Source organism: Diorhabda sublineata, chromosome 8, assembly GCF_026230105.1.
Source record: "Diorhabda sublineata isolate icDioSubl1.1 chromosome 8, icDioSubl1.1, whole genome shotgun sequence".
Lineage (NCBI taxonomy): Eukaryota > Metazoa > Arthropoda > Insecta > Coleoptera > Chrysomelidae > Diorhabda > Diorhabda sublineata.
In genome coordinates, this window is record NC_079481.1 from 586,190 (window position 1) to 610,962 (window position 24,773).

General features: G+C 33.0%; 1 protein-coding gene across 1 annotated transcript; it reads left to right on the top strand.

The window, feature by feature from the left end:
- Positions 1-2,801: 2,801 nt before the first annotated feature.
- LOC130447448 (protein glass-like) lies at positions 2,802-22,708 on the top strand. The gene is made up of 7 exons (XM_056784262.1): positions 2,802-2,972; positions 6,801-6,948; positions 9,993-10,123; positions 16,470-16,809; positions 16,870-17,110; positions 17,176-17,413; positions 21,243-22,708. The coding sequence occupies exons 2-7, from the start codon at positions 6,862-6,864 to the stop codon at positions 21,412-21,414; spliced, it is 1,209 nt and encodes a 402-aa protein (XP_056640240.1). The 5' UTR covers positions 2,802-2,972; positions 6,801-6,861; the 3' UTR covers positions 21,415-22,708.
- The last annotated feature ends 2,065 nt before the right edge of the window (positions 22,709-24,773 follow it).

Here is a 24,773-nt window from a genome sequence, read left to right on the forward strand (position 1 = left end):
AAATACGTTTTTGGGTACGTTCCGCATTAAAAATGTCAAATTTTATAATCGTAATGTCAGATTTGACATATTTGTCAAAAGTCTTTCGAAATTTTCGAATTAAACCGTTCAAACTATCGATATAATATTACGAGGGTTGTTAATTAAGTTTAGAAATAGATAAATCCAAACGTATAATTATAATCAGATATAGCAATCGTTGGAAATACGTTTTGGGTACGTTCCGCATTAAAAACGTCAAACTTTATAATCGTAATGTCAGATTTGACATATTTGTCAAAAGTGTTTCGTCATTTTCGAATTAAACCGTTCAAACTATCGATATAATATTACGAGGGTTATTACTCAAGTTTATAAATAGACAAATCCGAACGTATAATTATAATCAGATATAGCAATCGTTGGAAATACGTTTTTGGGTACGTTCCGCATTAAAAATGTCAAACTTTATAATCGTAATGTCAGATTTGACATATTTGTCAAAAGTGTTTCGTCATTTTCGAATTAAACCGTTCAAACTATCGATATAATATTACGAGGGTTGTTAATTAAGTTTAGAAATAGATAAATCCAAACGTATAATTATAATCAGATATAGCAATCGTTGGAAATACGTTTTTGGGTACGTTCCGCATTAAAAATGCCAAATTTTATAATCGTAATGTCAGATTTGACATATTTGTCAAAAGTCTTTCGAAATTTTCGAATTAAACCGTTCAAACTATCGATATAATATTACGAGGGTTGTTACTTAAGTTTATAAATAGACAAATCCGAACGTATAATTATAATCAGATATAGCAATCGTTGGAAATACGTTTTTGGGTACGTTCCGCATTAAAAACGTCAAACTTTATAATCGTAATGTCAGATTTGACATATTTGTCAAAAGTCTTTCGAAATTTTCGAATTAAACCGTTCAAACTATCGATATAATATTACGAGGGTTGTTACTTAAGTTTTTAAATAGACAAATCCGAACGTATAATTATAATCAGATATAGCAATCGTTGGAAATACGTTTTTGGGTACGTTCCGCATTAAAAATGTCAAATTTTATAATCGTAATGTCAGATTTGACATATTTGTCAAAAGTGTTTCGTCATTTTCGAATTAAACCGTTCAAACTATCGATATAATATTACGAGGGTTGTTACTCAAGTTTATAAATAGACAAATCCAAAGATTTAATTATAATTGGATATACCACTCGTATGGAAACACTTTTTGGGTACGTTCCGCATTAAAAATGTCAAATTTTATAATCGTAATGTCAGATTTGACATATTTGTCAAAAGTCTTTCGAAATTTTCGAATTAAACCGTTCAAACTATCGATATAATATTACGAGGGTTGTTACTTAAGTTTTTAAATAGACAAATCCGAACGTATAATTATAATCAGATATAGCAATCGTTGGAAATACGTTTTTGGGTACGTTCCGCATTAAAAATGTCAAATTTTATAATCGTAATGTCAGATTTGACATATTTGTCAAAAGTGTTTCGTCATTTTCGAATTAAACCGTTCAAACTATCGATATAATATTACGAGGGTTGTTACTCAAGTTTATAAATAGACAAATCCAAAGATTTAATTATAATTGGATATACCACTCGTATGGAAACACTTTTTGGGTACGTTCCGCATTAAAAATGTCAAATTTTATAATCGTAATGTCAGATTTGACATATTTGTAAAAAGTCTTTCGAAATTTTCGAATTAAACCGTTCAAACTATCGATATAATATTACGAGGGTTGTTAATTAAGTTTATAAATAGACAAATCCGAACGTATAATTATAATCAGATATAGCAATCGTTGGAAATACGTTTTTGGGTACGTTCCGCATTAAAAATGTCAAATTTTATAATCGTAATGTCAGATTTGACATATTTGTCAAAAGTCTTTCGAAATTTTCGAATTAAACCGTTCAAACTATCGATATAATATTACGAGGGTTGTTAATTAAGTTTATAAATAGACAAATCCGAACGTATAATTATAATCAGATATAGCAATCGTTGGAAATACGTTTTTGGGTACGTTCCGCATTAAAAATGTCAAATTTTATAATCGTAATGTCAGATTTGACATATTTGTAAAAAGTCTTTCGAAATTTTCGAATTAAACCGTTCAAACTATCGATATAATATTACGAGGGTTGTTACTTAAGTTTATAAATAGACAAATCCGAACGTATAATTATAATCAGATATAGCAATCGTTGGAAATACGTTTTTGGGTACGTTCCGCATTAAAAATGTCAAATTTTATAATCGTAATGTCAGATTTGACATATTTGTCAAAAGTCTTTCGAAATTTTCGAATTAAACCGTTCAAACTATCGATATAATATTACGAGGGTTGTTAATTAAGTTTAGAAATAGATAAATCCAAACGTATAATTATAATCAGATATAGCAATCGTTGGAAATACGTTTTGGGTACGTTCCGCATTAAAAACGTCAAACTTTATAATCGTAATGTCAGATTTGACATATCGTATCACAAAACTTAAGTAGCAACCCTCGTATTACCCCTTTTCCGATTGTGTATTCGAACCAGTAGATTTTACGTACATGAAATTAAACTACAATCTATTTTTTTTTTAATATTCGTATATCAGTTTTATTTAGAACATTTTTTTCAATTTACAATATTCAATTTTCGTTTCACCTACAAAAAATCGAGTAAAAGCTCAACGATGCGTTATGTAAAATGTAGTTGTAAATGATATACGTCACTTAACCATTATCTAGAGGCGGAGTGAAGGGGCGTTAAGGGAAAACGAGTGGTTAGTTGGTGACGGAATGGGGGTGATCGGTCAATCAGTCTACTTGTTTTTAAAAACAGATCTAATCATTCGGTGAATCTTCGCGCCGTATTGACCGATTTCGTTATAAGTGGTAAACAGTTTTTCAATTTGATTTTCGAATGGGATCATTTGGATTACATATTTAATTCCCAGGTAAAATAATATTTCTTTTTTAACAATTTTCAGGTATTAATAACTACGTTCAATAAATATATGAGAATATGTTGAGAAAAACGAAAAAAAAAAATGTATGAATATGATAGTGGCTAATTCCAAACTTCTTATTTTAAATGCAACACCTTGTATATTATTTATTTTTTGGATTATTCATATGCAATGTTTTATAATTATCTCGAACCGTTTCTGAAGGTATTTTCGGATTTATTACAAAAATTAACGATGAAAAAAGAAAATTGTTTCAGACGTTGTTAAAAAAGGGTTTTTCCGAGCGCGTTCTACGAAAAAATTGTTTTTCCCCGTATGCAACAAGTCCGGAATTAAATTTATTATTAGAAAAAAAGTGGTTTACAGAGTAAAAAAAACGTTTTCCAGTAAATACACCCTGAAATTATTGCGAAAAAGATGATATCGAGTTGATTTCGATTGGTAAATGATTGTGCACTTTTTGGCATTGTGAAGTATTGAGCCTTTAACTAATACCGTACGTGGAGTAGGTAGGTAGAGGCCGTGATTCGCGTTCCTAAGTGCGTGTTCAGGAATTAGGCAAACGGATTCAATGATAAATAAGGAAGAGTCAGAATTTTTGATTTTTTAAACCCTGCAGCGAGCCCTGCCGTTTAGATAGCTCATTTTTGTACTTTGAGGATTCGCTCGAATTAAGTCGCACCAGAAGGGCAGGACAGGTCATTGGTGGTGTTTTTTTTTTGATTTCGTCAAAAATTGGCGCTCCAAAGTATCTACTAGCAAAAAATGGCATTTTTGATATTAATTTTGTCAAAAAGAGGTTTTTTCTGTTTGATTTCGTCCAAAATTGGCCGTTTCAAAGAAAATAGTAAAAAAATGGCATTTTTGAATTTAATTTTGTCAAAAATTGGCGTTTCCAAAGTAAATACTAGCAAAAATGATATTTTTGATATTAATTTTGTCAAAAAGAGGTTTTTTCTGTTTGATTTCGTCCAAAATTGGCGGTTTCAAAGAAAATAGTAAAAAAATGGCATTTTTGAATTTAATTTTGTCAAAAAGAGGCTTTTTCTGTTTGATTTCGTCCAAAATTGGCGTTTCCAAAGTAAATACTAGGAAAAAATGACATTTTTGAATATAATTTTGTCAAAAAGAGGCTTTTTCAGTTCAAAATTGGCGTTTCTAAAATGAATAGTAAGAAAAATGACATTTTTTGTGTAATTTTGTCAAAAAGAGGCATTTTCAGTTCAAAATTGGCAATTCCAAAGTAAATACTAGCAAAAAAAGACATTTTTGATATTAATTTTGTCAAAAAGAGGCTTTTTCTGTTTGATTTCGTCCAAAATTGGCGGTTTCAAAGAAAATAGTAAAAAAATGGCATTTTTGAATTTAATTTTGTCAAAAAGAGGCTTTTTCTGTTTGATTTCGTCCAAAATTGGCGTTTCCAAAGTAAATACTAGGAAAAAATGACATTTTTGAATATAATTTTGTCAAAAAGAGGCTTTTTCAGTTCAAAATTGGCGTTTCTAAAATGAATAGTAAGAAAAATGACATTTTTTGTGTAATTTTGTCAAAAAGAGGCATTTTCAGTTCAAAATTGGCAATTCCAAAGTAAATACTAGCAAAAAAAGACATTTTTGATATTAATTTTGTCAAAAAGAGGCTTTTTCTGTTTGATTTCGTCCAAAATTGGCGGTTTCAAAGAAAATAGTAAAAAAATGGCATTTTTGAATTTAATTTTGTCAAAAATTGGCGTTTCCAAAGTAAATACTAGCAAAAATGATATTTTTGATATTAATTTTGTCAAAAAGAGGTTTTTTCTGTTTGATTTCGTCCAAAATTGGCGGTTTCAAAGAAAATAGTAAAAAAATGGCATTTTTGAATTTAATTTTGTCAAAAATTGGCGTTTCCAAAGTAAATACTAGCAAAAATGATATTTTTGATATTAATTTTGTCAAAAAGAGGTTTTTTCTGTTTGATTTCGTCCAAAATTGGCGGTTTCAAAGAAAATAGTAAAAAAATGGCATTTTTGAATTTAATTTTGTCAAAAATTGGCGTTTCCAAAGTAAATACTAGCAAAAATGATATTTTTGATATTAATTTTGTCAAAAAGAGGCTTTTTCTGTTTGATTTCGTCCAAAATTGGCGGTTTCAAAGAAAATAGTAAAAAAATGGCATTTTTGATATTAATTTTGTCAAAAAGAGGCTTTTTCTGTTTGATTTCGTCCAAAATTGGCGTTTCCAAAGTAAATACTAGCAAAAATGATATTTTTGATATTAATTTTGTCAAAAAGAGGCTTTTTCTGTTTGATTTCGTCCAAAATTGGCGGTTTCAAAGAAAATAGTAAAAAAATGGCATTTTTGAATTTAATTTTGTCAAAATTTGGCGTTTCCAAAGTAAATACTAGCAAAAATGATATTTTTGATATTAATTTTGTCAAAAAGAGGTTTTTTTCTGTTTGATTTCGTCCAAAATTGGCGGTTTCAAAGAAAATAGTAAAAAAATGGCATTTTTGAATTTAATTTTGTCAAAAATTGGCGTTTCCAAAGTAAATACTAGCAAAAATGATATTTTTGATATTAATTTTGTCAAAAAGAGGCTTTTTCTGTTTGATTTCGTCCAAAATTGGCGGTTTCAAAGAAAATAGTAAAAAAATGGCATTTTTGAATTTAATTTTGTCAAAAATTGGCGTTTCCAAAGTAAATACTAGCAAAAATGATATTTTTGATATTAATTTTGTCAAAAAGAGGTTTTTTCTGTTTGATTTCGTCCAAAATTGGCGGTTTCAAAGAAAATAGTAAAAAAATGGCATTTTTGAATTTAATTTTGTCAAAAAGAGGCTTTTTCTGTTTGATTTCGTCCAAAATTGGCGTTTCCAAAGTAAATACTAGGAAAAAATGACATTTTTGAATATAATTTTGTCAAAAAGAGACATTTTCAGTTCAAAATTGGCGTTTCCAAAATGAATAGTAGCAAAAAATGGCATTTTTGTACTTTGAGGATTCGTTCAAATTGAGTCGCACCAGAGGGGCAGGACAGGTCATTGGTGGTGTTTTTTTTTTTTTTTTTTTAATAAAAAAGGCAGCAAATATCATAAAACTTTAGTTTTAAAAACGTTGGGACAGAGAATAATAGAATCGCACCATGATTTAAGGGTTTAACTTCAGTCTCTGAAGACGATAACTTGGTTATCGAAACGCCCGTCAGACGGTGTATAATTTTAAGTGTTGGTGGTGTTTGAACATGTCAAAACCAGTTAATACCATGATGATAACACAAAATTTACCCAGGAAGCAATTCGGGGGGTGTTTCTCCAAAATTCAAGTGTCCGAATGGTGTTTCGGTATCCGAAAAGATCGAGTAGTGTTGGAAAACCTCAACGTTGTGGGAAACCTCATTTCGATTACTGAATATTATTTACTGAAGGTCTGGTTTACTTAAAAATTTCATCCAGATCTGTATTAAATATGCACGAATTTGATTGTGAAACATCTATCTTATAGTCCCGATTTATCGACGTCTGACCATTATTTATTTGGTTGATTTTTACGAAAAAGTCACCCGGAAGCTTCGGGACAAATAAAAAATTTCATCTCTGTAAATTGATAATAAAATTCCTCGTACTTACGTAAATTTCGGTTTATTTTTAAACAACCCTCGTAATAGTTGATATTTATAATACAGGTGCGTGAAAACAAAAATTTTCGTTGGAAAAAACTGTATATTGTGGGTACCTACCGTCTATTATGTAAAATTTGTGTTTTAAGGGTATTTAATTTAGGTAAAAATTTGTACAAAACGTTTTAATCGTTAGAAAAAAACTACAACTCGTATTTCAGGTAACCAGGTGCGCACGATAAGGTCCTCCCATAATTCCGAAGCATCCCTTCTTCTCTTAAAATGGATGCCAGTTATGTTCCCAACAACCCCCAGTTCGGGCTACAATTGGAGTGCAACTGGACCGGAGCTTCTTCTGGTTTACAACAGGTAAAATTAGTTATTTATATACTAAAAATTGATGTTTTCAATTAGATGTACTATCGATTCGATTGACACACTTATTTAGTTTCTAAAAATATCGTTTCATCCCTTAAAATCCCATCGAAATTTAATTTGAAATATTGGCGGATGTAACGTCGCATCCGCCAAATTTTAAATTATTCCATGGATATTTTTATCATCTTTTGGGATGGTATGCAGCAATTAGATATTAAATTATTGAAATATTATACTGTGTGCTTGAATATTTGAATGTATAATTTGATTCTGTCGAAGAATGGCTTAGATATGGTCGAAAATTGGTGATTCCACAGTAAATACTATCAAAAAAACGATTTCTTCGATTTTAATTTTGTCAAAAAGAAAATTTCCAGAGCAAATAGTATCAGGATATGGCATTTTTGAGCTTAATTTTGTCAAAAAGAGGCTTTTTCAGTTCAAAATTGTCGTTTCCAGAGTAAATACTAGCAAAAAATGACATTTTTGGTTTTAATTTTGTCAAAAAGAGGCTTTTGCAGTTTAATTTCGTCAAAAATTGGCATTTTAGTAAGAAAAATGACATTTTTGTGTGTAATTTTGTCAAAAAAAGGCATTTTCAGTTCAAAATTGGCGTTTCCAAAATGAATAGTAGTAAAAATGATATTTTTGTGTGTAATTTTGTCAAAAAGAACTTTTTTCAGTTTGATTTCGTCAAAAATTGGCGTTTTAGTAAGAAAAATGACATTTTTGTGTGTAATTTTGTCAAAAAGAGGCATTTTCAGTTCAAAATTGGCGTTTCCAAAATGAATAGTAGTAAAAATGATATTTTTGTGTGTAATTTTGTCAAAAAGAACTTTTTTCAGTTTGATTTCGTCAAAAATTGGCGTTTTAGTAAGAAAAATGACATTTTTGTGTGTAATTTTGTCAAAAAGAGGCATTTTCAGTTCAAAATTGGCGTTTCCAAAATGAATAGTAGTAAAAATGATATTTTTGTGTGTAATTTTGTCAAAAAGAACTTTTTTCAGTTTGATTTCGTCAAAAATTGGCGTTTTAGTAAGAAAAATGACATTTTTGTGTGTAATTTTGTCAAAAAGAGGCATTTTCAGTTCAAAATTGGCGTTTCCAAAATGAATAGTAGTAAAAATGATATTTTTGTGTGTAATTTTGTCAAAAAGAACTTTTTTCAGTTTGATTTCGTCAAAAATTGGCGTTTTAGTAAGAAAAATGACATGTTTGTGTGTAATTTTGTCAAAAAGAGGCATTTTCAGTTCAAAATTGGCGTTTCCAAAATGAATAGTAGTAAAAATGATATTTTTGTGTGTAATTTTGTCAAAAAGAACTTTTTTCAGTTTGATTTCGTCAAAAATTGGCGTTTTAGTAAGAAAAATGACATTTTTGTGTGTAATTTTGTCAAAAAGAACTTTTTTCAGTTTGATTTCGTCAAAAATTGGCGTTTTAGTAAGAAAAATGACATTTTTGTGTGTAATTTTGTCAAAAAGAGGCATTTTCAGTTCAAAATTGGCGTTTCCAAAATGAATACTAGTAAAAATGATATTTTTGTGTGTAATTTTGTCAAAAAGAACTTTTTTCAGTTTGATTTCGTCAAAAATTGGCGTTTTAGTAAGAAAAATGACATTTTTGTGTGTAATTTTGTCAAAAAGAGGCATTTTCAGTTCAAAATTGGCGTTTCCAAAATGAATAGTGGTAAAAATGATATTTTTGTGTGTAATTTTGTCAAAAAGAACTTTTTTCAGTTTGATTTCGTCAAAAATTGGCGTTTTAGTAAGAAAAATGACATTTTTGTGTGTAATTTTGTCAAAAAGAACTTTTTTCAGTTTGATTTCGTCAAAAATTGGCGTTTTAGTAAGAAAAATGACATGTTTGTGTGTAATTTTGTCAAAAAGAGGCATTTTCAGTTCAAAATTGGCGTTTCCAAAATGAATACTAGTAAAAATGATATTTTTTTGTGTAATTTTGTCAAAAAGAACTTTTTTCAGTTTGATTTCGACAAAAATTGGCGTTTTAGTAAGAAAAATGACATTTTTGTGTGTAATTTTGTCAAAAAGAGGCATTTTCAGTTCAAAATTGGCGTTTCCAAAATGAATAGTGGTAAAAATGATATTTTTGTGTGTAATTTTGTCAAAAAGAACTTTTTTCAGTTTGATTTCGTCAAAAATTGGCGTTTTAGTAAAAAAAATGACATTTTTGTGTGTAATTTTGTCAAAAAGAGGCATTTTCAGTTCAAAATTGGCGTTTCCAAAATGAATAGTAGTAAAAATGATATTTTTGTGTGTAATTTTGTCAAAAAGAACTTTTTTCAGTTTGATTTCGTCAAAAATTGGCGTTTCCAAAGTAAATACAAGCAAAAAATGACTTTTTTGATTATGTAAGGTCAGTTCTGCAAAAAAAAGTCAAATAAGGGATATTTCAAAATATAGTCTATCAAAATATGGATTATTCATGTCAAAAAATAACTTGTTAAGTCAAAACGTCTTAAAAAATTGATTTTATGATGTCAATGGAGGAAAATACAGTTTAATTTTAAAAAAAAATGGTTTCTCTTAATTCAATTTTGTCAAAAAAAGGTTTACAGTCGATATAATCAAATCAAAAATATTTAATTCCATCATAAAAGGCATCCCTTCTTTCCAGTTGGTCAAAAATTTCAATTTTATTTGGAAAAAATCGTTTTTCTTGGCCTAGTTATACAGAAAAATGTTTTTTTTTCAATTTATCTTAGTTATATAAGTCAAAAAATGGCTGGTCATAAATTTTGACAAAAAATGACTTCGACGATAATATTTAGTAAAAAAAATCGATTTTCCAAATCTCGTTTTGTTAAAAAATAGTTTTTATTGGCTTTAAAAAAACGGATTATTAAGAATATCAAAAAAAAAAATAAATTTTATCACCAAAATTTTGTTACAAAATGGCTGATTCCGATTTTCAACTTTAAGCACCTGTAACTCAGAAACGAGGGGTCGTATAAAAACATTTTTTTCATATCACGGTATAATATTAAAAAAAAAATGACTGAAATCGATTTTTTTTAGATTACCAACTGCCCAGACGATTTATCGTCTTGTTGGAACGAAGAGATGGGATCGTTTTCGTTACCATTAGACTTGGAGCCTCTACCGAGTCTTTTTAATGTCTCACCATGCAGCAACAACGGAAATTATAAGTGAGTTTCGTATTTTTTCAATAAATTTCGATATAATACGAATACATTTACCCCCTAGATCCGGTACTGGTCGAATTAATTAGTAGACAAGTACTAAATAAAATAAATTAAAAAAAAATTAGATTTCCATACCATTTATTGGTCCGATAATACGACAAAAATATTAATTATAATGTGATATAACAACAGATTGTCCCCTCCAATTGACCAGCTTCGCCGCGAACAATTTAGAATCTTCCACTATCCAGACGGATCCGTTTTTAGCATATCTAATAACGTCTATAACCGCTTTAGCGCAAGAATCCGCGTTTTGAGTCGGAGTCATCTTCAAGAACTCGTTCAAATCCTGTCCCATTTCGGCCGTCAACATTTTCTTATCCAAACTTTTAACGAAATCGGTTTTCGTGATACCGGTACACAACGCCACCACCCTCAAACCGAATTTGTCGCTGTTCGTTTTGTGGCCGAAGCTTCTGGTGAATTCCACTATTGCGGAATTAGCGGCTGCGAATATCGGAGACGGCGGAAACGGTTCCAAGCCGAAATTTCCGGTTAAATTAACGACCACCGCGTTGGATTTGCATAAAGCGGCGGCTATTTCTAAATTTACGTTGATCGTACCGTTCAAATTCGTATTTAGTTCTTGACACCAATCGGAATCGTTCCAATACCCCGCCGAATTCACGAAAATATCCAAATTTTCGTAATCTTTTTTTAGCGAGTTTATCGTGTTCGATAAAGCCCTTCTGTCTCTTACGTCGCACGTAATGAAGTGCGATCTACCTTGACCGTGAACGCAGTTTAAATTTTCAACGGCTTGCGCACCTTTGTAACTATTCAAACCTATAAGGGCGACGTGTTTGACGCCATTACATAATAAATGATTCGCTGTAGCGTAACCTATACCTCCGGTACCGCCAGTTATTACCGCCGTTTTACAGTTTATATCTAGCAGAGGTTCTATTTCGGCCGCTGTAGCTGCGTTTCTTAACCAATTTATCGGGACTTTGGTGAAAACTTTTCTAAAAAACATAATTATGTCAAAAAAATTTTTTTTCTCGATTTATTTGACGTTTAAATGACTTTTAGAAAGTCGGGTTATGAAATGTCTTTTTTCTGTAGGGACTGTAGGGCCGCAGAGGTTTTCAGCACTGCAATATTGATATTATTTATTGTTAGAAGTTGGAATTATTATCCTTGTATAAACGTTGGAGGTCTTCCATCTTGTGATTAACACGTCATCAACAATGCTTCGTAAGAATCAAATCGAAATATCTGTCAACTGTCAGTAGAAATAACCGTTATGACTAATATTCCAAAAGTCGACATTTTACGAATTGGTAATTAAAAAAGAAACGTTTTTATTTTATTTATATGGTTAAAATCGACATATTTAGGAAGAATCTTTGATAAAAATATCAAATAGTATCAGAATATGGCATTTTTAATATTAATTTTGTCAAAAAGAACCTTTTTCAGTTTGATTTCGTCAAAAATTGGCGTTTCCAAAGTAAATACTAGCTAAAAATTGGATTTTTGAATTTAATTTTGTCAAAAAGAGGCTTTTTCAGGTTAATTTTGTTAAAAATTAGCGTTTCCAAAGTAAATACTAGCAAAAAATGACATTTTTGAATTTAATTTTGTCAAAAAGAGGCTTTTTCAGTTTGATATCGTCAAAAATTGTCGTTTCCAAAGTAAATACTATAAAAAATGGCATTTTTGGTTTTAATTTTGTCAAAAAAGGATTTAAAAAGTTAGGTTATGAAATGTCTTTTTTCCACGATCCTATCAGAAAGTATTTCAAAAATAGGGCTTTAATTGCGATTGACTGTAGGGCCGCAGAGGTTTTCAGAACTGCAATATTGATGTTATTTATTGTTAAAAGTTGGAATTTTAAATGATTGGCCGTATAACCCTGAATTACCCTTGTAGAAACGTCGGAGGTCTTCCATCTTGTGATTAACACGTCATCAACAACGCTTCATAAGAATCAAATCGAAATATCTGTCAACTGTCAGTAGAAATAACCGTTATGACTAATATTCCAAAAGTCGACATTTTACGAATTGGTAATTAAAAAAGAAACGTTTTTATTTTATTTATATGGTTAAAATCGACATATTTAGGAAGAATCTTTGATAAAAATATCAAATAGTATCAGAATATGGCATTTTTAATATTAATTTTGTCAAAAAGAACCTTTTTCAGTTTGATTTCGTCAAAAATTGGCGTTTCCAAAGTAAATACTAGCTAAAAATTGGATTTTTGAATTTAATTTTGTCAAAAAGAGGCTTTTTCAGGTTAATTTTGTTAAAAATTAGCGTTTCCAAAGTAAATACTAGCAAAAAATGACATTTTTGAATTTAATTTTGTCAAAAAGAGGCTTTTTCAGTTTGATATCGTCAAAAATTGTCGTTTCCAAAGTAAATACTATAAAAAATGGCATTTTTGGTTTTAATTTTGTCAAAAAAGGATTTAAAAAGTTAGGTTATGAAATGTCTTTTTTCCACGATCCTATCAGAAAGTATTTCAAAAATAGGGCTTTAATTGCGATTGACTGTAGGGCCGCAGAGGTTTTCAGAACTGCAATATTGATGTTATTTATTGTTAAAAGTTGGAATTTTAAATGATTGGCCGTATAACCCTGAATTACCCTTGTAGAAACGTCGGAGGTCTTCCATCTTGTGATTAACACGTCATCAACAACGCTTCATAAGAATCAAATCGAAATATCTGTCAACTGTCAGTAGAAATAACCGTTATGACTAATATTCCAAAAGTCGACATTTTACGAATTGGTAATTAAAAAAGAAACGTTTTTATTTTATTTATATGGTTAAAATCGACATATTTAGGAAGAATCTTTGATAAAAATATCAAATAGTATCAGAATATGGCATTTTTAATATTAATTTTGTCAAAAAGAACCTTTTTCAGTTTGATTTCGTCAAAAATTGGCGTTTCCAAAGTAAATACTAGCTAAAAATTGGATTTTTGAATTTAATTTTGTCAAAAAGAGGCTTTTTCAGGTTAATTTTGTTAAAAATTAGCGTTTCCAAAGTAAATACTAGCAAAAAATGACATTTTTGAATTTAATTTTGTCAAAAAGAGGCTTTTTCAGTTTGATATCGTCAAAAATTGTCGTTTCCAAAGTAAATACTATAAAAAATGGCATTTTTGGTTTTAATTTTGTCAAAAAAGGATTTAAAAAGTTAGGTTATGAAATGTCTTTTTTCCACGATCCTATCAGAAAGTATTTCAAAAATAGGGCTTTAATTGCGATTGACTGTAGGGCCGCAGAGGTTTTCAGAACTGCAATATTGATGTTATTTATTGTTAAAAGTTGGAATTTTAAATGATTGGCCGTATAACCCTGAATTACCCTTGTAGAAACGTCGGAGGTCTTCCATCTTGTGATTAACACGTCATCAACAACGCTTCATAAGAATCAAATCGAAATATCTGTCAACTGTCAGTAGAAATAACCGTTATGACTAATATTCCAAAAGTCGACATTTTACGAATTGGTAATTAAAAAAGAAACGTTTTTATTTTATTTATATGGTTAAAATCGACATATTTAGGAAGAATCTTTGATAAAAATATCAAATAGTATCAGAATATGGCATTTTTAATATTAATTTTGTCAAAAAGAACCTTTTTCAGTTTGATTTCGTCAAAAATTGGCGTTTCCAAAGTAAATACTAGCTAAAAATTGGATTTTTGAATTTAATTTTGTCAAAAAGAGGCTTTTTCAGGTTAATTTTGTCAAAAATTAGCGTTTCCAAAGTAAATACTAGCAAAAAATGACATTTTTGAATTTAATTTTGTCACAAAGAGGCTTTTTCAGTTTGATTTCGTCAAAAATTGTCGTTTCCAAAGTAAATACTATAAAAAATGGTATTTTTGGTTTTAATTTTGTCAACAATTGGCTTTTCCAAAGTAAATACTAGCAAGAAATGACATTTTTGAATTTAATTTTGTCAAAAAAGGATTTAAAAAGTTAGGTTATGAAATGTCTTTTTTCCACGATCCTATCAGAAAGTATTTCGAAAATAGGGCTTTAATTGCGACTGTAGGGCCGCGGAGGTTTTCAGAACTGCAATACTGATGTTATTTATTGTTAAAAGTTGGAATTATTATCCTTGTAGAAACGTTGGAGGTTTTCCATCTTGTGATTAACACGTCATTTACGACGCTTCGTAAGAATCAAATCGAAATATCTGTCAACTGTCAGTAGAAATAACCGTTATGACTAATATTCCAAAAGTCGACATTTTACGAATTGGTAATTAAAAAAGAAACGTTTTTATTTTATTTATATGGTTAAAATCGACATATTTAGGAAGAATCTTTGATAAAAATATCAAATAGTATCAGAATATGGCATTTTTAATATTAATTTTGTCAAAAAGAACCTTTTTCAGTTTGATTTCGTAAAAAATTGGCGTTTCCAAAGTAAATACTAGCTAAAAATTGGATTTTTGAATTTAATTTTGTCAAAAAGAGGCTTTTTCAGGTTAATTTTGTCAAAAATTGTTGTTTCCAAAGTAAATACTAGCAAGAAATGACATTTTTGAATTTAATTTTGTCACAAAGAGGCTTTTTCAGTTTGATTTCGTCAAAAATTGTCGTTTCCAAAGTAAATACTATAAAAAAATGGTATTTTTGGTTTTAATTTTGTCAAAAATTGGCTTTTCCAAAGTAAATACTAGCAAGAAATGACATTTTTGAATTTAATTTTGTCAAAAAGAGGCTTTTTCAGTTTGATTTCGTCAAAAATTGTCGTTTCCAAAGTAAATACTATAAAAAATGGTATTTTTGGTTTTAATTTTGTCAAAAATTGGCTTTTCCAAAGTAAATACTAGCAAGAAATGACATTTTTGAATTTAATTTTGTCAAAAAAGGATTTAAAAAGTTAGGTTATGAAATGTCTTTTTTCCACGATCCTATCAGAAAGTATTTCGAAAATAGGGCTTTAATTGCGACTGTAGGGCCGCGGAGGTTTTCAGAACTGCAATACTGATGTTATTTATTGTTAAAAGTTGGAATTATTATCCTTGTAGAAACGTTGGAGGTCTTCCATCTTGTGATTAACACGTCATCAACGACGCTTCATAAGAATCAAATCGAAATATCTGTCAACTGTCAGTAGAAATAACCGTTATGACTAATATTCCAAAAGTCGACATTTTACGAATTGGTAATTAAAAAAGAAACATTAATATTTTATTTATATGGTTAACGTCGACATATTTAGGCAGAATCTTCGATAAAAATATCAAATAGTATCAGAATATGGTATTTTTAATATTAATTTTGTCAAAAAGAACCTTTTTCAGTTTGATTTCGTCAAAAATTGGCGTTTCCAAAGTAAATACTAGCTAAAAATTGGATTTTTGAATTTAATTTTGTCAAAAAGAGGCTTTTTCAGGTTAATTTTGTTAAAAATTAGCGTTTCCAAAGTAAATACTAGCAAGAAATGACATTTTTGAATTTAATTTTGTCAAAAAAGGATTTAAAAAGTTAGGTTATGAAATGTCTTTTTTCCACGATCCTATCAGAAAGTATTTCGAAAATAGGGCTTTAATTGCGACTGTAGGGCCGCGGAGGTTTTCAGAACTGCAATACTGATGTTATTTATTGTTAAAAGTTGGAATTATTATCCTTGTAGAAACGTTGGAGGTCTTCCATCTTGTGATTAACACGTCATCAACGACGCTTCATAAGAATCAAATCGAAATATCTGTCAACTGTCAGTAGAAATAACCGTTATGACTAATATTCCAAAAGTCGACATTTTACGAATTGGCAATTAAAAAAGAAACGTTTTTATTTTATTTATATGGTTAACGTCGACATATTTAGTAAGAATCTTTGATAAAAATATCGATATACTTGGCGAATAAGTTACAAAATCCAAAATTATTATTAGCAATTATTACCACAGAACTGATTTTTATGCAGGACGACTAAATATGTCACTGTCATTATCTGTGACAGATAAATCAATTTATTCGAGTTCAGTTGAAGTAAAAGTTTACTTAACGCCTTCTAGAATGGTCTAGAGTATTTGAAAACATTCTAGAATGTTGTTCTTGTTCCGAAAGGTTAGAAATTCCATCTAAAGGACGTGTTTTTGATGTTTGATCCTCTAAACATTTCTGTCGTTTGTTGTTGTTTCTGTTTCTTGTCGTTCACAGCGTTGGGAATATCAAGTTTCAAACTTGTTCGAACCGTTCTTGGATTGCTCGAGGTCAATTCTCTAGTTAAATTTATCGACTCGCAAATAATCAAATTTGTTAATTCGACAAAAAAAACTTTCCCTCTAGAAATATCGTTTCAGAATAGAGCCTTCGATTGCAAACCAAGCAACTCCTCTGGTATTTCGAGATCAAAAACAACAAGGACCCGACGTCGCCGACGTTCTATTATCTCTAAAACATGCCGTCGTTCATCCCGGTCAAACTTCTAGCGATAAATACGAAACGCAACACGTCTACCATCCGCAGATGCTTCTTTCTCCAGGTGGTTACACGGGGGGTATATGCGAGCAGACGTTTTCCCAACAACCCCCGGTTTTTCCCAGTATGTCGGTGAACGTATCCATGAATATGACGATGCACGGTTATCATCCTAATAATAATTGCGGATATACTCCGACGGAAATTTCATGTCCGCATCAGGTATTATCATCGATAAATTTTTCATCGATGGAATTTTTCATAGAAAAATATGTTTTTTAGTTACAGTGGAGCGCTACGCCGCAGGGTTCGACTCAAACTTATCAAGGTCAAGGTTTATTAAGTCCTACTTACGGCGGTACCACGTACTCGTTCACCGCCGATTTCCGACCGCCGCAAGAAGTACCCGCAGCTTCTTCTTCTTCTTCTTACAAACCTATCAGTTTTTCGTCGCCTCGAAGAAGACATAGCATCAATTACATCGACGACGAAGGACAAAAACCGAACGTCTGCAGGATTTGCGGTACTATCTAACATTAAAATTAACGCCGAATTTTGTTGAATTACGCGTTCGTTTTTTTAATTTAGGTAAAAGTTACGCTAGACCCAGTACGTTAAAGACGCATCTGAGAACGCATAGCGGCGAAAAACCTTACAGGTGCATAGATTGCAACAAATCGTTTTCGCAAGCGGCTAATTTGACGGCTCACGTTCGGACGCATAGCGGGGAAAAACCGTTTCGATGTCCGGTATGCGATCGCAGATTCTCCCAAAGTTCTTCAGTTACAACGCACATGCGCACGCATTCCGGCGAACGACCTTATAGGTAAGAAGTTAATCTAATATAAACACTCCGCTCAAACCTAGTCCTCTCCGACTTCGAGATTTGTTTCCCGTCAGGTCTTCGACTTCCTGCTTATCGGAATTTATCGAGGACACCAGTCCTGTCTCTTCCCAGGCTATCACCGAGGTTGCTGGACGAAGTTTCTGCTCTAACAGGATCACCCAAGCACCCACGCCTTCATTAATCATCTGGGTCAAGTAATAATTGATCTCACCGTGCTTACGGTACACCCAGGTGTCGATTTGTGGAATAAGACCATCACTTGCAGTTTGATCGTTTCCAGTTGCTTTCTATTTCTAATGAGCCCCGCCTTATATTCACCAAACTTCAATTCCACCGTCTCCGTTCATTGGCTAATATCCCCGAAGGTATTATGTCAAACGGTGTTACCGCGACAACTCGTCGACGTACTCTACAAGAGCTTGATGTCCCTTGATCCAGCTTGAACAGTCTTTTGGACCGTTCTCGTACCAAAGAAGTAGATTGTCACTATCTTTATCTGATTTCTCTACAGGTTAATGTTGCTGAGGATTCTCAAGATACAATTGAGGAGTAATACAAGCAATACTTCTTAGTCCCTCTTTTCTACCTACTCGCTGCGATGGCGTTTTTACCTGCGTGACTCTCTGTTGGGTATTCGAGACGTGGGGTAGACGTCAAGGTTTGCTCCACGTCCACAAATACCCACCAGAGAGTATGACGGAGGTTTCGCTGAAGGTTTTACGTCTCCGCAAATTTTCATCCCTATACAACCGACGTTAATCCCACTTGGTGGACTTGAAGGTATTCTTGATATGACTGGCTTCCAATAAACAGTACTTCTTAGTCACCCTTTTCTACCTACTCCCTGCGATGGCGTTTTTATCTGCATTACTCTCTGTTGGGTAATCGAGACGTGGGGCAGACGTCAAGGTTTGCTCCACGTCCACAAATACCCACCAGAGAGTATGACGGAGGTTTCGCTGAAGGTTTTACGTCTCCGCAAATTTTCATCCCTATACAACCGACGTTAATCCCACTTGGTGGACTTGAAGGTATTCTTGATATGACTGGCTTCCAATAAACAGTACTTCTTAGTCTCCCTTTTCTACCTACTCCCTGCGATGGCGTTTTTACCTGCGTTACTCTCTGTTGGGTAATCGAGACGTGGGGCAGACGTCAAGGTCTGCTCCACGTCCACAAATACCCACCAGAGAGTATGACGGAGGTTTCGCTGAAGGTTTTACGTCTCCGCAAATTTTCATCCCTATACAACCGACGTTAATCCCACTTGGTGGACTTGAAGGTATTCTTGATATGACTGGCTTCCAATAAACAGTACTTCTTAGTCTCCCTTTTCTACCTACTCCCTGCGATGGCGTTTTTACCTGCGTTACTCTCTGTTGGGTAATCGAGACGTGGGGCAGACGTCAAGGTCTGCTCCACGTCCACAAATACCCACCAGAGAGTATGACGGAGGTTTCGCTGAAGGTTTTACGTCTCCGCAAATTTTCATCCCTATACAACCGACGTTAATCCCACTTGGTGGACTTGAAGGTATTCTTGATATGACTGGCTTCCAATAAACAGTACTTCTTAGTCTCCCTTTTCTACCTACTCCCTGCGATGGCGTTTTTACCTGCGTTACTCTCTGTTGGGTAATCGAGACGTGGGGCAGACGTCAAGGTCTGCTCCACGTCCACAAATACCCACCAGAGAGTATGACGGAGGTTTCGCTGAAGGTTTTACGTCTCCGCAAATTTTCATCCCTATACAACCGACGTTAATCCCACTTGGTGGACTTGAAGGTATTCTTGATATGACTGGCTTCCAATAAACAGTACTTCTTAGTCTCCCTTTTCTACCTACTCCCTGCGATGGCGTTTTTACCTGCGTTACTCTCTGTTGGGTAATCGAGACGTGGGGCAGACGTCAAGGTCTGCTCCACGTCCACAAATACCCACCAGAGAGTATGACGGAGGTTTCGCTGAAGGTTTTACGTCTCCGCAAATTTTCATCCCTATACAACCGACGTTAATCCCACTTGGTGGACTTGAAGGTATTCTTGATATGACTGGCTTCCAATAAACAGTACTTCTTAGTCTCCCTTTTCTACCTACTCCCTGCGATGGCGTTTTTACCTGCGTTACTCTCTGTTGGGTAATCGAGACGTGGGGCAGACGTCAAGGTCTGCTCCACGTCCACAAATACCCACCAGAGAGTATGACGGAGGTTTCGCTGAAGGTTTTACGTCTCCGCAAATTTTCATCCCTATACAACCGACGTTAATCCCACTTGGTGGACTTGAAGGTATTCTTGATATGACTGGCTTCCAATAAACAGTACTTCTTAGTCCCTCTTTTCTACCTACTCGCTGCGATGGCGTTTTTACCTGCGTTACTCTCTGTTGGGTATTCGAGACGTGGGGCAGACGTCAAGGTCTGCTCCACGTCCACAAATACCCACCAGAGAGTATGACGGAGGTTTCGCTGAAGGTTTTACGTCTCCGCAAATTTTCATCCCTATACAACCGACGTTAATCCCACTTGGTGGACTTGAAGGTATTCTTGATATGACTGGCTTCCAATAAACAGTACTTCTTAGTCTCCCTTTTCTACCTACTCCCTGCGATGGCGTTTTTACCTGCGTTACTCTCTGTTGGGTAATCGAGACGTGGGGCAGACGTCAAGGTCTGCTCCACGTCCACAAATACCCACCAGAGAGTATGACGGAGGTTTCGCTGAAGGTTTTACGTCTCCGCAAATTTTCATCCCTATACAACCGACGTTAATCCCACTTGGTGGACTTGAAGGTATTCTTGATATGACTGGCTTCCAATAAACAGTACTTCTTAGTCCCTCTTTTCTACCTACTCGCTGCGATGGCGTTTTTACCTGCGTTACTCTCTGTTGGGTATTCGAGACGTGGGGCAGACGTCAAGGTCTGCTCCACGTCCACAAATACCCACCAGAGAGTATGACGGAGGTTTCGCTGAAGGTTTTACGTCTCCGCAAATTTTCATCCCTATACAACCGACGTTAATCCCACTTGGTGGACTTGAAGGTATTCTTGATATGACTGGCTTCCAATAAACAGTACTTCTTAGTCTCCCTTTTCTACCTACTCCCTGCGATGGCGTTTTTACCTGCGTTACTCTCTGTTGGGTAATCGAGACGTGGGGCAGACGTCAAGGTCTGCTCCACGTCCACAAATACCCACCAGAGAGTATGACGGAGGTTTCGCTGAAGGTTTTACGTCTCCGCAAATTTTCATCCCTATACAACCGACGTTAATCCCACTTGGTGGACTTGAAGGTATTCTTGATATGACTGGCTTCCAATAAACAGTACTTCATAGTCTCCCTTTTCTACCTACTCCCTGCGATGGCGTTTTTACCTGCGTTACTCTCTGTTGGGTAATCGAGACGTGGGGCAGACGTCAAGGTTTGCTCCACGTCCACAAATACCCACCAGAGAGTATGACGGAGGTTTCGCTGAAGGTTTTACGTCTCCGCAAATTTTCATCCCTATACAACCGACGTTAATCCCACTTGGTGGACTTGAAGGTATTCTTGATATGACTGGTTTCCAATAAACAGTACTTCTTAGTCCCTCTTTTCTACCTACTCGCTGCGATGGCGTTTTTACCTGCGTTACTCTCTGTTGGGTATTCGAGACGTGGGGCAGACGTCAAGGTCTACTCCACGTCCACAAATACCCACCAGAGAGTATGACGGAGGTTTCGCTGAAGGTTTTACGTCTCCGCAAAGGACCTCGAAGAACCCATTGGATACGGAGGCGATTAAAATAGTTGAACGATTTATTTGTTTCAGATGTAGATTGTGCAAAAAGGCTTTCTCGGATAGCAGTACCCTTACGAAACACCTGCGTATACATAGCGGGGAGAAACCGTACGAATGTAAATTGTGTTTATTGAGATTTAGTCAAAGCGGTAATTTGAACAGGCACATGCGAGTTCATAGTAGCAACGGTATGCCGCCGTGACATACGTTATTCGGTTATCAAATTCAATAAAAAACTCGATCGGTATATCAAATTTAGATATAACGTATTTTATCGATAACTGGTGCTTCGTCAAAATATCAGAAAATCGAATATATCCCACCGACGAAATACTTTAACTTCCAGTCTCATTTTGAGATACTTTTTTCCACTAAATACATTCATTATTGATGACACACACTTTATTTTCCTTCTTCTACGTCTCGGTGAGTCAAAATCGTCCTCGAGAGGTTTTCGTTTTGGGTGCAATAACGAAAATTTCTAGATTTTTCTGGACAAATCGCTGAAGTATCAATACGGAAAGGAAACTGATCATTTGGTTATTCAATAATTTTGCTTTATAACACATAAGTCGTGTGACTGACTAAGAGAAACATTTTATTCATCAATTCAATCTCCTCCAAGAGCAATCCAATCGTTCCAACCTTTCTTTAACTTCTCGATGCCTTTGTTTGTTGAAGGATTTGTCTTTTGCTTCAAAATAGTCTTCAATTTCACCGATTGCTCCTTCCTTCGATCTAAATTTGTTACCGGCGAGCACTGGGGACCAGATCTGGACTATACGGTGGATGAGGAAGCATCGACTTGGGAATCGGTGTATTTTCTTGGTGAAACCGTGGTTTTTTCTTTGACATATGAGATTTTTGCATTCAAACTCCCTTTTGGAGTTAGTCGATGAAAAATACTCCGTGCTCACTCCAAAATACTGAAGCCATAACTTTACCAGTTGACTGTTGTGCCTTTGGACGTGGTTCGCCGGCTGCAATCTACCCAGATTATGATCGTTCACCTTCATCGGTGGCTGTATAACCACGTTTAAATTCATCAAATGGTTGTATTCGATAGAGTAGAATCGGGATAACACTTTTGGAGCCATTGCTGAGCTTGTACAATATTTTTTATCAAGAAATAATAATAAATTACCCCACGAAATTCGGTACTTCGTAAACGTCATAAGGTATTGTCAGTGGCAGCGCCATCTGTGTGACGGTCACACGACTTAGAGAACGTTTTTTTAAATTTTTTTTTGTTTAAAAGTATTAAAATCTGTTGAGGGGTGAATTAAACGAGATATATTCCATTGTTAACAAACAAAAGTATCTATAACTACAAAAAAGAATATTTTTTTTATAGACATAAACAACGATGTATGTATCGAACTCAATTGTTAAACGTGTACCAAAGATTTGATTAGTTCTAGTCAATTTATGTATATAATAAACAAAGATCTCGATGTTGATATTTTTTATTTGAAAATAAAAAATAATTATTATAATTTTCTTTTGGTTTTTTTTTCTATTCGACTGTCCCTCGTATGATGTAGGATGGTTCACGAGGAGTTGTCAGTCAAATAAATGACAGATGTAAGTCAAGTGTCAGTCAAATAAATAACAGATGTTAGTCAAATGTCAATCAAATGATAGATGTAAGTCAAGCGTCAGTCAATTAAATGACAGATGTAAGTCAAATGTCAATAAAATGACAGATGTAAGTCAAGTGTCAGTCAAATAAATGACAGATTTTAGTCAAATGTCAATCAAATGACACATGTAAGTCAAATGTCAATCAAATGACGGATGTAAGTCAAATGTCAGTCAAATGACAGATGTAAGTCAAATAAATAACAGATGTTAGTCAAATGTCAATCAAATGACAGATGTAAGTCAAATGTCAGTCAAATAAATGACAGATTTTAGTCAAATGTCAATCAAATGACACATGTAAGTCAAATGTCAGTCAAATAAATAACAAATGTTAGTCAAATGTCAATCAAATGACAGATGTAAGTCAAATGTCAGTCAAATAAATGACAGATTTTAGTCAAATGTTAATCAAATGACACATGTAAGTCAAATAAATAACAAATGTTAGTCAAATGTCAATCAAATGACAGATGTAAGTCAAATAAATGACAGATTTTAGTCAAATGTCAATCAAATGACAGATGTAAGTCAAATGTCAGTCAAATAAATGACAGATTTTAGTCAAATGTCAATCAAATGACACATGTAAGTCAAATGTCAGTCAAATAAATAACAAATGTTAGTCAAATGTCAATCAAATGACAGATGTAAGTCAAATAAATAACAGATGTTAGTCAAATGTCAATCAAATGACAGATGTAAGTCAAATAAATGACAGATTTTAGTCAAATGTCAATCAAATGACAGATGTAAGTCAAATGTCAGTCAAATAAATAACAAATGTTAGTCAAATGTCAATCAAATGACAGATGTAAGTCAAATAAATAACAGATGTTAGTCAAATGTCAATCAAATGACAGATGTAAGTCAAATAAATGACAGATTTTAGTCAAATGTCAATCAAATGACACATGTAAGTCAAATGTCAGTCAAATAAATAACAAATGTTAGTCAAATGTCAATCAAATGACAGATGTAAGTCAAATAAATGACAGATTTTAGTCAAATGTCAATCAAATGACAGATGTAAGTCAAATAAATGACAGATTTTAGTCAAATGTCAATCAAATGACACATGTAAGTCAAATGTCAGTCAAATAAATGACAGATTTTAGTCAAATGTCAATCAAATGACACATGTAAGTCAAATGTCAGTCAAATAAATAACAAATGTTAGTCAAATGTCAATCAAATGACAGATGTAAGTCAAATAAATAACAGATGTTAGTCAAATGTCAATCAAATGACAGATGTAAGTCAAATAAATGACAGATTTTAGTCAAATGTCAATCAAATGACACATGTAAGTCAAATGTCAGTCAAATAAATAACAAATGTTAGTCAAATGTCAATCAAATGACAGATGTAAGTCAAATAAATGACAGATTTTAGTCAAATGTCAATCAAATGACAGATGTAAGTCAAATAAATGACAGATTTTAGTCAAATGTCAATCAAATGACACATGTAAGTCAAATGTCAGTCAAATAAATGACAGATTTTAGTCAAATGTCAATCAAATGACACATGTAAGTCAAATGTCAGTCAAATAAATGACAGATTTTAGTCAAATGTCAATCAAATGACAGATGTAAGTCAAATAAATGACAGATTTTAGTCAAATGTCAATCAAATGACACATGTAAGTCAAATGTCAGTCAAATAAATGACAGATTTTAGTCAAATGTCAATCAAATGACAGATGTAAGTCAAATAAATGACAGATGTTTTTATTATAAAAAATCTTGTTTTTATTGTGTATCCATCCTGTATATTATACGCTAGAAAATTGGATCGATTTTATTACTTAATTTACTTGAAATATGACGATGGGTAGACGTGGTTCTATTTCGATTTCTCAAAAATAATTAAAGTAATTATTTTATTTTTCAAGTAAATCAACGTCATTGTATAGAT

Coding starts and splice junctions, on each gene's coding strand:
- LOC130447448 (XM_056784262.1), top strand. CDS start 6,862: ATGGATGCCAGTTATGTTCCCAACAACCCCCAGTTCGGGCTACAATTG. Junction 6,949..9,992: donor CTTCTTCTGGTTTACAACAG/GTAAAATTAGTT, acceptor GATTTTTTTTAG/ATTACCAACTGCCCAGACGA. Junction 10,124..16,469: donor AGCAACAACGGAAATTATAA/GTGAGTTTCGTA, acceptor ATATCGTTTCAG/AATAGAGCCTTCGATTGCAA.